The 13,445-nt window shown below is 48.1% G+C and overlaps 1 protein-coding gene across 1 annotated transcript in view; it reads left to right on the top strand.

Annotated features, from left to right (window-relative positions):
• MCF2 (MCF.2 cell line derived transforming sequence) overlaps positions 1-13,445 on the top strand; it is a gene marked incomplete at its 3' end in the record, with an annotated part of 60,109 nt that overhangs the window by 15,981 nt on the left and 30,683 nt on the right. The window contains exons 4-7 of the mRNA XM_082004053.1: positions 2,564-2,654; positions 9,430-9,549; positions 10,671-10,787; positions 12,803-12,952. Coding sequence (XP_081860179.1) covers positions 2,564-2,654; positions 9,430-9,549; positions 10,671-10,787; positions 12,803-12,952 — 478 coding nt within the window. The remainder of the gene's footprint in view (positions 1-2,563; positions 2,655-9,429; positions 9,550-10,670; positions 10,788-12,802; positions 12,953-13,445) is intronic.

The following is a 13,445-nucleotide window of genomic DNA, read 5'->3' as shown; positions in this document are numbered from 1 at the left end:
TTGGCTATAAATACCTCTGAATTTAAATACTAGGCAGCAGGTCCTGCTCTGATCCCCCCAGCCACGAGGAGTCTCTCAGTCCTGCGATAAATCTCACAACTGCAGACTCCGGGATCCGATTTCGAGTCCTCCCACAAAACTTCCCAAGTCTTTATTTTTAGTCTGGTGCGTCCTGCAACGTGGACAAAATAGAAAAAACAGGTGACAAGAGGCACCTGGAGAGAAATAATCCTTGACCTGGTTATCTGTCTCCATCTTTCTGCTGCTGGATGCAAATGAACTCACCCCTTGCGGCCTCGGTGAGAAAGTATTGATTTATTGTTATTGTCAGTCTAAAAGGTACATTGCAGTACTGGAAATCTGATAAACCTGCAAGGCCTGGGTTGCAAACTGTCACAGACTTGCTCCACTAGCCCCAGAATAAATTAAAATTTCCCACGGTAGGTTTCAAGGCTTTTGGACAGCTGGGAACTTTCTTCTTTGTGTCTGTAAGGGAACTGATAAAAGTAAATTACCATGCTGAGAGGCTACTGCCTGAATATAACCTTGTCCTGAGTAAATGGCATACTTTGGCTTACTTTTATTAACTGGCAAAGCATTACAGTCTGGCTGCCTTTTCTAAATTACTTGGATTCTGGGGGTTTTCTTCAGGTTTTGCTACGATGACAGAGGTGCTGTATAAACACTTTTTTTTTATTTTTTAAATTTTTTTATTGGCAGCCTGTTGGGAAATACCCTGAGGAGTTGGGGAATTGTTTTTCATGGGATGGAGACCTACCTTTTAAAGTTTTAGGGTGTACTGAAAAACCAAAGGGTTTAATTTTTACCACAGACAGAAGGATCATTTTGCCCCCTCCCAGCCGTCTGGGTCATTTAACTCGTGGTGGGGGTGAACAGAGCTGACAGAAACCTGCAGAATTGTCTCATATCGCCAAAACTATTTTAGCTAAAAAAGGTTTTGGCTGAAAAGTCGTGACTGATCCAGATCACCGTCTGTAACCTCAGGCTTTATTACATCCAGAAGTTCTGTGTATGACCCAGGTGTAAAATCTGCTATCCATTTTCTCTGCTCTTTTCTGGTATGCCTCAGTGGCAAAGTATAAATACGCGCTAAACCTTTGCGCTTTGAGCGTCTGACATTAGAGGTCCACAACATATAGTTGCAGGACAGCTTGGGAGTCACTTGTTATTATGAGCCAAAGGGAATTTTTTTTTTCCCTCTCGGCGCAACTGCTCATTCCTTTTAAATGTATTTGTCAAAGGTGTGGCTATCACAGACCAGAGCAGCAAGACGTGCACTGAATGAAAGCTCCTGCGCTGACTATCTTTTTCTTCGGTAGTGAAGGTGCCATGTATTGTCTGCCACGTGATACTTCTGAGTAATCCCCCATGTGTTTTCGCTTGCCAAACGCAAGAATTACCGAAGACGGTGCTTGGGGTAGGCTGCCTGCGTGGGGCCGTGCCCCGTGCAGGTACCTGACCCAGCTCTTCGGAGCCAGCACGTGCACTGGGACCCCCTCCGCGGCACTGGGACGCCCGGATGGGGTGGTGTGGGACGTGGCTATCCTGTTCCAGCGTCGCAAAATAAATAGCATAAATGTTACCCAAGGATCCTGTAAATACACTCACGTCAGAGGACTTGGTTGCAAGCTGGCGTACCCTTCCCTGTGTGCAAGCGTGATTCCGGCCAGTAATCCAGGCTGCTCGGGAGCCTGTATTGTCAGGGGCTGGGCCTGGAGGGGCTGCGCCCAGCTGGCCTGGGACGCAGTGCTGGGCTTACAGGCTGGAGCTCACCTGCGGGGTAGGTCACCTGCCAGCTGGGTGTCCCCGGTGCTGCTGGCTCGCTTGGTAGCACTGGGGATTCCCAAGCGGCTTCAAGGATTTGTTTGGGTGTCAAAAGGGATGTCGGGGAGCCTGCGCTTGCAACGCGCGCCGGAGCATGTCGGGAATCGCCTCCTGGCAATCGCTGCCTCTCAAGCGGGGCTCGGGAGGTGCCGGGGAAGCTCCGGCAGCCGGTTTCAGCAGCAGCTCCCCGCGCCCCCGGCCAGGCTGGCATCACCCTTCCCCGACTTGGGGTCACCTCTGCTGCCTTGTGCCAAAACAAGCCAGGAGTCATCGCTTGGTTGCTGTAGCCCGGGCAAGCCGGTAGCAAGGTCTCTGGGAGGGAAGAGCTCAGCGGTGAGGGCAGGGATGTGCGTCTCGGGGCAGCGGCTGGTGGGGGCTGCTGGTCACCCCTGAGCCGCTCAGGGGGAGCACAGCTGCCCCCGACCTCTGCAAAGTCCTTCTCAAGCCCAGGGCGGTTCTCAAGGGCAATCTGTTGTCTCCACTTCCCACGCAATGCCCATTTCAAAGGTGATGCTTAACCCTGGGCTAGCCGTAAGGTGGGCTTCCCAGATTTCTTGCGGGAGTCTGCTCAGGGAAGTATTTTCAAATGGAATTTTGGAAATCATGGAAAATTCAAAATGTGGTTTGCATTGTGTGTTCTTGGGTTTGGGGTTTTTGGGGAACAGGGTCACATTCCCTCAAACTGTTATCTGGTTGTTGGTATTTTCTTATCTCACAGTCAACATGAGTCTGACACCAAATTTATCCTAATCCTGGATAGAAGATTGGACACATGGACATCGGTCAAAATGACTCTCCAAAAAATAGCAGTAAGTCCTCTTTAATGTTCATTTCTTTTAATGTACTAAGTCATCGTGCCCATTATGTATCACTTTCAGAAACACTGGGAACGACGAGCAATGATGCTTGTGCTTTCTGTCTAGGTGGTATTTTGTTTTATGTCTCTATAATTAATTCAGGCATAGCTCTATGCCTCATTTGGGTGCGTAAATGAGCTGTTTGAGTATTAACGGATTCATTTGCTTGTTTTTGTACTTTGCACGTAGTGGTTCAAATGTGTTTTTTGCCATGTTCTATGCTTTTGATGGGTGGAGAATTTGGCTTCATATATGTTCTTTCTAGTCACTGGTTATTAGTGAGACTATATTTTACCTAATTGTCAGTGACTGAAAGTGTTAGGTTCCTAAAACAGGCTTCAGAAGCATTTGTATGCGGGCATGGGTGGAAAAATCTGTTTTAAACGTGTCTGTATGCGTTCATGTAATTTTAAGTATCTATTGCACATGTTTGTGTGCTACGCATCGTTAGCACGTATCCCGTCTGGACGTACCTCAAAAGTAAGCTTTTTGCAACTCAGCGATGCATTGTGTCTCATGAAATCAGAGCATGGTATTACAGTAGTATATGCAGGTGTAGAAAAGTCCTGTTTATAGGTGGGCAGATAGGTAGGAGCTAATTGATAAATGCTTTCCCAACCAGACCATGCCATGTGGGTAGGTCCATGAAAATATTCTGTGCGTATTATTATTGCCTCTGTTTCTGCTTATAATCATTGAGCAGCTAAAGGCATTGATCCGTCTGACAGAGGATGAAGTAAATGGTGTGTACTGAGAAAGCAAGCTCTTGCCTGATTCTGGTTAGATCTGATAAAGTAAGATCTTACGCTATTTTAATTAGTTAGTACTGGTACCGCTGAACTTGGCATTGAAAATGCCTGGCTTTGATGGCGTTTTGCTGATAGGCATCCCGTCGAAGGAAGAGAGGGTTACCTTTTTGCAGTGTCCGTAAGATACCGCTGTCAATATTTTGGGTTCTGATTTTCCTGAATGTTATAAACTGAGTTTCCAAGGATGGTTACAGTACCATTAGAGAAGAAGCAGCATTTAAAAAGTAGTTCTTACAGTGATCATCATAATTCAGTTCTGCTGCCAGCGTTTGAACATGTGCTAGTACTAAGAGCATCCTTTAAGGATGATGTAGTTGCTTTGCATAGTTTGGAAGTTTAAAATGTGAAGAAATCCTGGCCTAGTCTGTAGCTTCTACAGAAGTGTCATTCATTTTGTGTTTAATAAGAAAATGTAATTATTGTGTGACCTTTGAGCACGCACCCTATTTGTGTACCCGTACGTGCGGCGTGTCTCTGTGACTTTGCCTGTAGTGTCGGGGCTGTCGGTGTAGGTAACGAGGAGGTGCTCTGTGCAAAGCGGAGTCGGAAGCAGGAAACCTGTGTCCACTAAATCTTAAGGCTTGGGAATCTTGCCTTAAAAGCAGGATCTGACCCTGAAGGGCTGTCTTTGTGTCCAGGAGACGTTTGGCTGGACTTGCCTTTGTGCAGCTAACACAAAGGATTAGATCTTGATTTCTTTCCAATCATAAACCATAACTCATGCTGCAATTAAAAAGAAACCCCTTTTTTCTGACCTTTGTATAATTTTGGAATAAAGAAGTGCAAATAAGCTGGATTTGCATTACACAGAGTGTCCTATTTTTTCAGCACACGTATATGCAGTTGCAGCTCTGCGGTTGTGCATCCGATCCAGAAAAAAAAAAAAATTCTATCAGCCTGTAGAGATTTTTGCTTAACTCTTTGTGTATGTCTCTGATTGCGCGGGCGACGCGGGCTCGCGCTGGCCCCGCTTGCCCTGGGGAGCCAGGCCCTGCTGCCAGGGCCAAGCCTTGGGCTTTGGCAGGAGCATCTTTCCTTACTTCCCCCGCAAAAAGCCTGAACGGCCTTAAAACGTCCCTTTGAGGGACTAAGGGTGAAGAGACGGGCAAAGGCTCCCAGCCGCGCGCCCAATCCTCGAAGGAAAGGGCTGGCCCCGTCTGCAGGCTGATTTTGGGCATTCCACCTTAACAAGCAGCCCGGCGCTCGGAAGGAGCGCGGTGCTGCCAGCCGGGAGCCGGGTGCCGGCAGGGCTGCCTGCCCTGCCTGCCCTGCCTGTCCGCCCGCCCGCCCGCCGTTCCGCAGCCCACCCCGGCGGCCCCGGCGGCGCGGCCATGGCCGAGGCGAGCCCGCGGCGGGCCGGGCGGCGGGCCGGCGGCACTGCGGTAAGGCTGCGCGCCCGGCCTGCCGCAGCGGCGAGAGGCCTCTTGGTAGCGGGGCGGGGGGAAGATGGAGGGAGCTGGGGGTGAGGCGGGTACCGGCCGGAGCGGCGTGGACTGGGCAGCGCGGGGAGCGGTGTCAGGAACGTCTTACCGCGGGCGCGGCGGTGCCTCTGCGGCCCGCGGAGCCCCTCGCGGGGAGCGCGCACGGGCGGAATTCGCGCACCGGCGGTGCCTTGGCGAGGGCGGGGGGGGGGTTCTGCAGGCGGCTACGATAAAGGTAGCGGAGCGCTTGGGAGCCCCGTTTTGGCGCCGGGGGAAAGTTAAAGCCCAAATTAGCAGCACCTGCCGGTTTGTGGTGTGACGTTTCCTTGAAGGGGCAGCAGAACGTCATTCACTCCAGCACCTGTGTAGGGGCCGCTGGCCTCAGCCTCCGCTGCTCAGGAACGAACTTGCGGCCAGATGCGACTTTTTCTTTACGTTTCTTGATTTCCAACCCCATGAATGCCCCAGAGAACTGCAGGGAAGAATATTCTTGGAAAACTGAATTCCTAAAACTAGGAAAAAACCCATTAAATGCGTCAGGATGAGGCATTCCCTAAGGAGGTAATAACTGCGATGCGTTCAATGCATGCCCTTTCTTGTGCTTTATTAGCCCAGTTCGCCTGTGTCAGGGGTAGCAGGGCTGTCGGTGTGGTTACAGCTGAGCGTGTGTCTAAGAAGTTGCTTTAAGGTACACACGGTTGTGTCCTCAGAAGGGAGGGACGTTCTGAGCATGGTCTTTGGTCGGTGAGATAGTTAATAGCAGTGAAATGTTGCCAACCGCCTGATTTAGTGGAATTGCGCCGATAGTTTTCTGTCTTTCCTGATACGCTGCAGGAGAATAGCAGAGGGCAAAGGCTTAGAGGGTTCTTTTAGGTGTTTTCTTACCTAAACCCAAGTTTGTCGAATGCACAAGATTCTTTTCAGTGTTAATAAGATAAAACATAAGGCAAGATTAAGGACCCTTCTGTCTTTGCTTTCTCAAATATATTATGGGGAAGGGTTTTTTTTTCCAGCAGTACCTTCAGTATCATTAGAGTTCAGTTTGCAGGTAACTTATCTACACTTCAACCCTGAGAAGAACTTGAATTGTAATAGTGATTAAAAAAGACACAGTCCCTTCAGGAATGTTATCCCTGAAGAATTCTTGATATTTTCATATATGTATATATAAATATACTTTTAACATTTCATCCTTTCTCTTAAGTCTGTAAGAGGGCACAGGACATGGTTGGGTTGGTAGCTGTCTTTCTGCAAGCTTATTTTTTGGCTTGTTTGTTTTTTCCATGCTTGAAATAGGTTAGGTATCATTTGCAAAGCTGTATTTCTTGTTTCTTAGCTACTCATAAGTGCTGACCTTGATCTTATAAGATCAGCTGAAAAATCCTCAAATGCTTTCTAAACTGAATGCAAATCAAATCACCTGTCCTGAAAACCCAGCTGCCTCTGAGATGAAGCACATCATGGAGCAGAAGGGATGCAGTTGTGTGTGTATGGGGCATAAAGTTGTATCAAAGATGACTTTGCCCCGGTGGTGGATGTGGCAGAAGGATGCGAGTGCCGGGTTATGGTCTCTTCTTGTATGTTGCATGGAACGTGTTGGCATCCTGCATTCATGAAACCAAAGGTGTCCAAAGGCATCTCACACCTTGTCCCTATTGCAGTGTAGTTTCGGCAGGCGGCTGTGCCTCCTGGTTGCTGGTCCATCCTCCTACAGCCGTGGGTTTCCTGCCCGAGGGCTCATAGGAGAAGACATTCGAAGTCTGCAGCTTCCCCTTGGGCAATATGGTTTGGAGACCCAGGCTCCTCCCCCAGCGAGTCTGCTCTGCGTACGAAGCGGGCATGCCAAAAAGGACTTGAAGGGAGAGGGCAAAGCAGATTCATGTCTGCTTGAAGTGTCGAACAGGGTTAAAGGGGACTGGGGATGGAGGGGGCTAGTGAGATAAGACCAAGGGAGGATGTATCTCTGGCTGGTTTTCTTCTCAGAGATCTTCCTGACGCATTTTTCAACAGGGGGTCAAGGTAGGAGCTTAAAGTTCAGAGAGCTGAACACACTGTTGTGTTTCTGAGCTGGAAACAGTGACTTTCCCCAAACTCTCTGGGACTTCACCATTGGATTCACCTACAATGGACTTATAACCATGCAGAAGGACCTAAATTGCATCCTCCAAGCTCCTTTAAAGCATTGTAAGACCACTGGCCTCACAAGTCTTTGGTTCAAGTCAGTTTGGACCATAAACACCAGCGGTGTGGGTCCTGTCTTGGAGCAAAAAAATCCTGTCCGGGGTTTGTAGCTCACGGTGGGACCTTGGTGGTATCTTTGAAACCTTATTGGGGTCTGCTACTGTCATCCTGTCTGCAGAGAAATGCCCACCGGTAAATCCCCAGGTTGTAAAATGAGGCAAACAGGGACATGAGGGTGGATGTGAGGGAGCGACACATGATGGCCTTGCAGCTCTGCAGGGACAGGCACAGTATTGCCGTGAACGCAGACCAACAGCTGTCTCCCTGGGATGTCCTAGTGCCGTGGGACATGCTGGAGCATGAAGAGTGTCAAGGTCCAGCCAGGACAGCCAAGGGGCCTGGAAAGAGCAATAGCAGCATTTACTGGGTCCAATGGACAGCCAGCATGGTGAGGTGGGAGAGGCAGCCAGCTTCTCTGGGATGTGCTGGAGGATGAGTGTTGAGCTTGCCAGAGACTTTCCAGTGAAATATTAATGCTGTAAATTTTCAGTTCATTCAAAATATCTACAAGCCTGTGCCAGTTGTGGTGGTGCTTTCCTCAGTGAAGGTTTTCTGCATCCCAGGCTGAGATCCTTCTCAGTCTCAAAGTGAGGAACCACTCCAACTCCTTGGAGATACCCAGTAGCCTGTGGATGCTTTTCTTTTCTAGTAGTATGGGGATCTCAGGTTAAAAATCCTGAGCTCAGTAAGGTCTCTGAGATGGGCTTCTCTTCAGAGCTGTGTCTAGTAGCTGGGCTGTTGGAGTCCCTGCCTGTGGCTGTCTTGCAGGAGAGCCGATCTTCCTTGTAGAGCTAATTAAAGGGGCGTTGAAGCAGGGAGCTGACCCTGGATCTCCTGCAGCCTCTCGCCCACCCTTTCTTGGGCAAGACCCGTCTCAGGGCTGCGAAGGGCTGGTGACTCCATGGCCAGGTTTAGACCTTTGGCCCAGCAGGAGGTTTGATGGAGTTGGAAGCTGGCTCCTTGGGTCTGCCGTGGCTGTCGCCATCCCTGCACGCCTGGGGCTGACCGCCATTTCGGAGACGTCGTGTTCTAACCAGGTGCTGCGTAACAGGGGTGCAGCGCTCGGGGCCTGGAGCCAGCACGTTCTACGTTATTTAATGGTTTACTCTTGTTTCTAATGCCAAATCTTTGTCCCTGGAACAGTTCTTGTTGAATTTGGCACTTCATTCATGTTCATTTCTTTATTTTTTTCTGCTCTTACTTAAAATAGCAGCAGATCTATCTATTGAATTTATGTGGCTTATTTGATCCTAAAAGTCACTGTCCATTTCTAAGTGGAGCTTTGGGCAATGGAAGCCACAGCCTGACCTTTCCTGCACAAGAAGACAGAGCAAACGAGTTACAGTGCAGTTCATGGATATCTTCAATTACGGCTTTTTTGAACCATGCTAATGCATGTTTATGGGAGTGATCTTTGTTTTGAAGGCATAGATTAAGTGCCCTGCAGTGCAAAATACCTAAACACATTCATTACTCTCACCCTCAGTATAGATACTACTATCATCTTTCTTGGAGGATAATGGAAGAGGATAATATAAGGAGGAATATATGGAGAAATGTAACCTGACCTGGCAGGATCTCAGAGAAAATCATACATCTTAATTAACTCGGTTCTCTGCATCATGCACTTCTCCGTAGTTTAATTATATGACTCCTGCTTTCTTAAAAATTCTTTTTCATTCTCAAGCACCTTTTTCACAGATCTATTTAAAAACACACCTGCCAACCATATGCTTGAAAAAAGGCTCCAGCAGCGTAGACAGGAAATTCCAAATTCCTACGATAAATTAAATGTTGCCTGGCAATTACCAGGGACGAGAAGAGTATGCTTGATGCAGTTAAAGGATGATTAGCGCATCTGGCAATAAATTTTGCTTCCCCAATCTGTCTGTCATTCCCCTCGATGTTCCAGCCCTGTGTTCCCTGCAAAGGTGTAATTTCACTCCCCAAGTTATAGTGTTGAACACAATATATAGTATTAAAATTTATAATAAGTGGCCGTGCAAGGTGCGTGGCTGAACTCTTGCCTGTGCCAAAGGGAAGAGGGACTGGACAGTCCTCCCGCAGTTACGCCCCGTATCTCTAAACCACTTACCGTGTCTCTCCTTCCTGTTTTGAAAATACAAAAAGGCTATCGGGGGCAATCGGAAAAGAAATACGAAGATCTGAATGCTTCCCCCTCTTGTCAAGGCGTTCGGAAGCTGTTGTTGGACCTGCTGCGTCCCCAGGTTGAATGTCATCTCTGTTTCCTTGCAGGCGTCTTTCCCAGGGAACCTGCACTTAGTGATGGTTCTTCGTCCCACGGGGTTTTTCCAGCGCACCTTCACCGACATTGGGTTTCGGTTCAGTCAGGAGGATTTTCTACTCAAGTTACCGGTACGAGCGTGCAGAGGTGGTGTGCCGATGCGTGACCGGAGGCTGCCCGCGCACCTCGGGTCGGGAGGGTGACAGTGCCCCACTCTGCAGGCACCTATGTGAAGGGTAGCCGGAGTGTCGCTGCCAGTAATGCCCTGTTTCCACAAAATCTCTCTCCACCAGTGTCTCTCCTGTAGAATTTTTCAGCTTCTTTGCGCACAGTTTGCTGCCCACAGAGGATGTCCATGGTAGTGGGTGGTGGGCTTCTCGGCCTGTCCTCATCCCTCATGTAGGCTGCATGCCTCTGTGGAGGATAAAATCATGCTCAGGAATTTCTGTAATGTCTGAAAACTAAAAAGACCTGTCTAGTGAAGCTTTTGCTATGGATTCCAGCCACAATTGCCATTTTCATCTCCTATAAACTCCATCCCAACATCTTGTTGGTATTTATCTCTAAAATAGCAACTGAAATGGTTTTATAGTCTCAAGTCAGAGTTTTCAAGACTTCTAAAGCCACCTTGATTATAGGACATAATGAGAATAATTAAGAAAAGTAAATTTGTGGAATCTAAGGTCGATGCAGTTACAAATCCACAAAACAAACCAATGTTTTCGTTTGGGAAATAATATGATTTTCAGAAACGGTGCATCTTTTACTCTAAAATTATTGTCATTTGCACCGTTTTGAAAATTCATGACTTATCAGAGGACAGGTCAAGATTCACAAAACCTCACGAGTTTGTATTTCACAAAAACTCATGAGTATATATTTATATGAAATTGGCCAATGCTTCATGACGTATCAAAATTTGTATATTTTTTCCAGATTACTGGTCATCCCTTGCAAAAACCTGCATTACTTTTGCTTTCAGCTCTGTTCTGCAATCAGATACTGCAGCATCTCACTGTGCTTTGCATTTAAGGAAGAAAGCACCCGAGAGATCAGGGTTGACTTACAAAAATGGTCAAATACATCAAACAAAAGCCATGTTAAGCCGTAAGCATAAGATGAAAACCATGCTGTAGAACAATATTTAGAGCAAACCCAATTTTTAGATGCATAAAAGATTTGTAGGCTTGATCTGTGTATGACTTGGGTAGAAGCGATGATCAGCCAACTAATGGTGTTGCCTTGTTTGTAGGTTGTTATGCTGAGCTCAGTTAGCGACCTGCTGACGTACATTGATGAACAGCAATTAACCCCGGAGTTTGGAGGCACCCTGGAGTATTGCCACAGCGAGTGGGTCATCTTCAGGACTGTACGTACCGAGGCTCAGAACTGGGCTCTTGGGTGTTTGGGACTGATTGAGGAAGGTTTTCTGTAAGGCAATGAGCAATGGGTAGCTGAAAGTAACCCCTGAGGCCAACTACGTTTCCTCCATCGGATTTGCAAAGGAGTCAAGTGGCCTTAGGCACTTGATGGGTTTATAAGGGAACTGGATGATTAACTCCTTCAGGGTCCTTTTGAAACTGCTCCTGAAAGATCTGTCTTCTTAAGTCTTTATTAACATTCCCTTAATGGTAGATATAAAATAGGCTTTTTTTTTTTGCTTTTTTTTTTTTTCAATAATGGTTCCTTCATGTGATTGTATCACAAATGTGTTTGGGAACCAGGGCAGTGAGACTGCTCTCTGCATACTGACTGAATGCAGAGAATTCAGCAAATTTCCTTTTATTTTTTTTCTTTGCAAGTATTTTCCTTTAATATTGCCAGGAACCAGGCATTTAATTCCCTGAGCTGTGCCTTGCCGTGTGTTTCTATGCTTCCTGTACGCTCTTAGTTTTCACTGGGACTTTTTCTCCCAGATTAGTGGCAGATTGGATTCCCGGTTATCTTTCCAACAAATCAAAGTGCTAATGAAGAATGTACCAGACATCCTATTGCCCCTTGTCCTGCAACATCATCCACACCAGCAGCTCAGTATAAAGACAAAAGCACAAGACATTGTAGCTGGAATAACCCAAACTGTTGCTTGTGCTGTTAACCTTGTGCCAGTTTACACTGATGCACTGCCAAGTTAATGAATTTTTTCAATTTTTGGTTCTTAGTTGTGTTCTTTTGCATGATGTGTTAAAGCAATAATAGCATAGCTCTCACACTTGGAGACAAAAATGACAAAATGAATGACAAAAATGTTAGGGTTTAAGAAAGGTATGTTTTAAGAAAAAGAAGAGCTTCTAGACCATAGCAGCATATGGTAGATAAGTGTCCATATGAAAAACCTCTCTCAAAATGCCCTTGTAATATGCTCATAAAACATTTCTTGAAATTTCCATGGAAAATGCATGCTGTTTAAAGAAAATATAAATGCAATCAGTTACATTTGAGTTTATTACCCCATTCCCAAGAGCAGAGCTGGAGCAGTTTGTGTGTCCTCCAGGGGACAAGGTTTCAACCCTCAGCAAGGCTGTGTCCTCTGTTTTGCGTGATTCGCTGCCAGTCGAGCAGCACACCGGCAGTTCCTCGCCGATCAGATCACCTGGTCATGGTCCGGGCTGCAAGCGGCTTCGCATTCCTCCCCTCCCGCAACCGGTGGAAAGATCAGAGCAACGAGCGGGGCTGGGAGGGCCCCACCTCGCCCTGTGGTGTGGGAGCCGTCTGGCATCCAGAGCTCCCAGTGGCTTTCTGGGATGTGCTGGGGAGGAACCAGCAGCACTCGTTTCCATCCCGCTGTCTCCAGTTTGTCTCCGGCACGCTGCTTAGCGCCCTCCCTTGTCCTCTTGGGAAGCTGTGGATGAGGTGGCCATGATGCCAGACTGCCTTGTAACCTGCCATTCAGGCTTGCAGAGCTGGAAACGTCCATCACCAAGAAGGCAAATACATCTCCAAAGCCCTACTGCCTGGACTGGTTCCCAGTGTGGGTTAACCGGAGGAGAAGAATAACAGAAGAGGAATTACAGGAATTTGCAGGATGGAGCCTATGGTGGCTTCTGCTATAAACCTCCAATATGTGGTAGGAAAAAAAATACCAGAGTGCACAAAAACAGGCAGCAGAAAATAAAGCATGAGGTATCTCTGCTCAGTACTATCCTTATTAAAGTCCCTGTTGTGGATTCAAACTGGACTACAAGCCACCTGGCCACGCATTGGTGGCCACTAGCGAAGGCACCGCCGCACACGTCGGCTCTGTCTGCGGGGGACGTCCCACCCACCCCTCTCAGAGCAAGCGGTTGGGCTCCCCTGTGCATCTCAGCCTTGGCTCTTCGCATACTCTTAATGAGCTGTGGGAGTACCTTGACTCCCAAGTTGACTCTAATTATCATCTCCCACCAGGCGATAGAGAGTTTTGCACTAACCGTGAAGGAAATCGCACAGATGTTACAGTCCTTTGGCACGGAGCTGGCAGAGACCGAACTACCGGACGACATGTATTCAATCGAGCGTATCCTGGCCCTGCGCACGGAAAAGTACTACCAGCTCAAGGTATGTCTCACCAGCAACTCTGCCGTGTGTTTCCAGCCCCGTTTGCCCAGCAAGATGGGATTTCTGGGGTTTGACTGCCTGTTTGTTTGGTGCCCACTCCTTCCCTCCCATGCACGTGCATGTGTTGACAGGCAAAATAAAACACAGCGTGACTATTTCTGTATTTTACCCTTACGTTTGCCATCCGCTCAAGTAAATTACCCTGCCAGCACCCAGCAAGCTGTCTCAGCTGCCACCTCCTTGCTGGCTGCAGAAGTTGGCGTCTGCAGCGCGCTCCCTCCGTGGGCTTTGCCCATCTTGCTGGCAGGAGGGCGGGTGGGAGGAAGCTTTGTCATCTGTGGGTTCCCCCTGTGCCCCCGGTGGGGTTCCCACCGCTTCACCCCCACGGCTGGAGGTAGCTGCACGCAAAGATCGTCAGCAGGTCCGGAGGGATGGATTGTCCCCAGGTCCCTCCACCTGATGTGGCTTCCCTGGGGGTCCTGGTGAACTGTGC

The sequence above is a fragment of the Phaethon aethereus genome (assembly GCF_964289735.1).
Source record: "Phaethon aethereus genome assembly, chromosome: 10".
NCBI lineage: Eukaryota > Metazoa > Chordata > Aves > Phaethontiformes > Phaethontidae > Phaethon > Phaethon aethereus.
The sequence above is the reverse complement of the archived record's forward strand: the minus strand, read 5'-3'. Positions and strand labels throughout refer to the sequence as shown.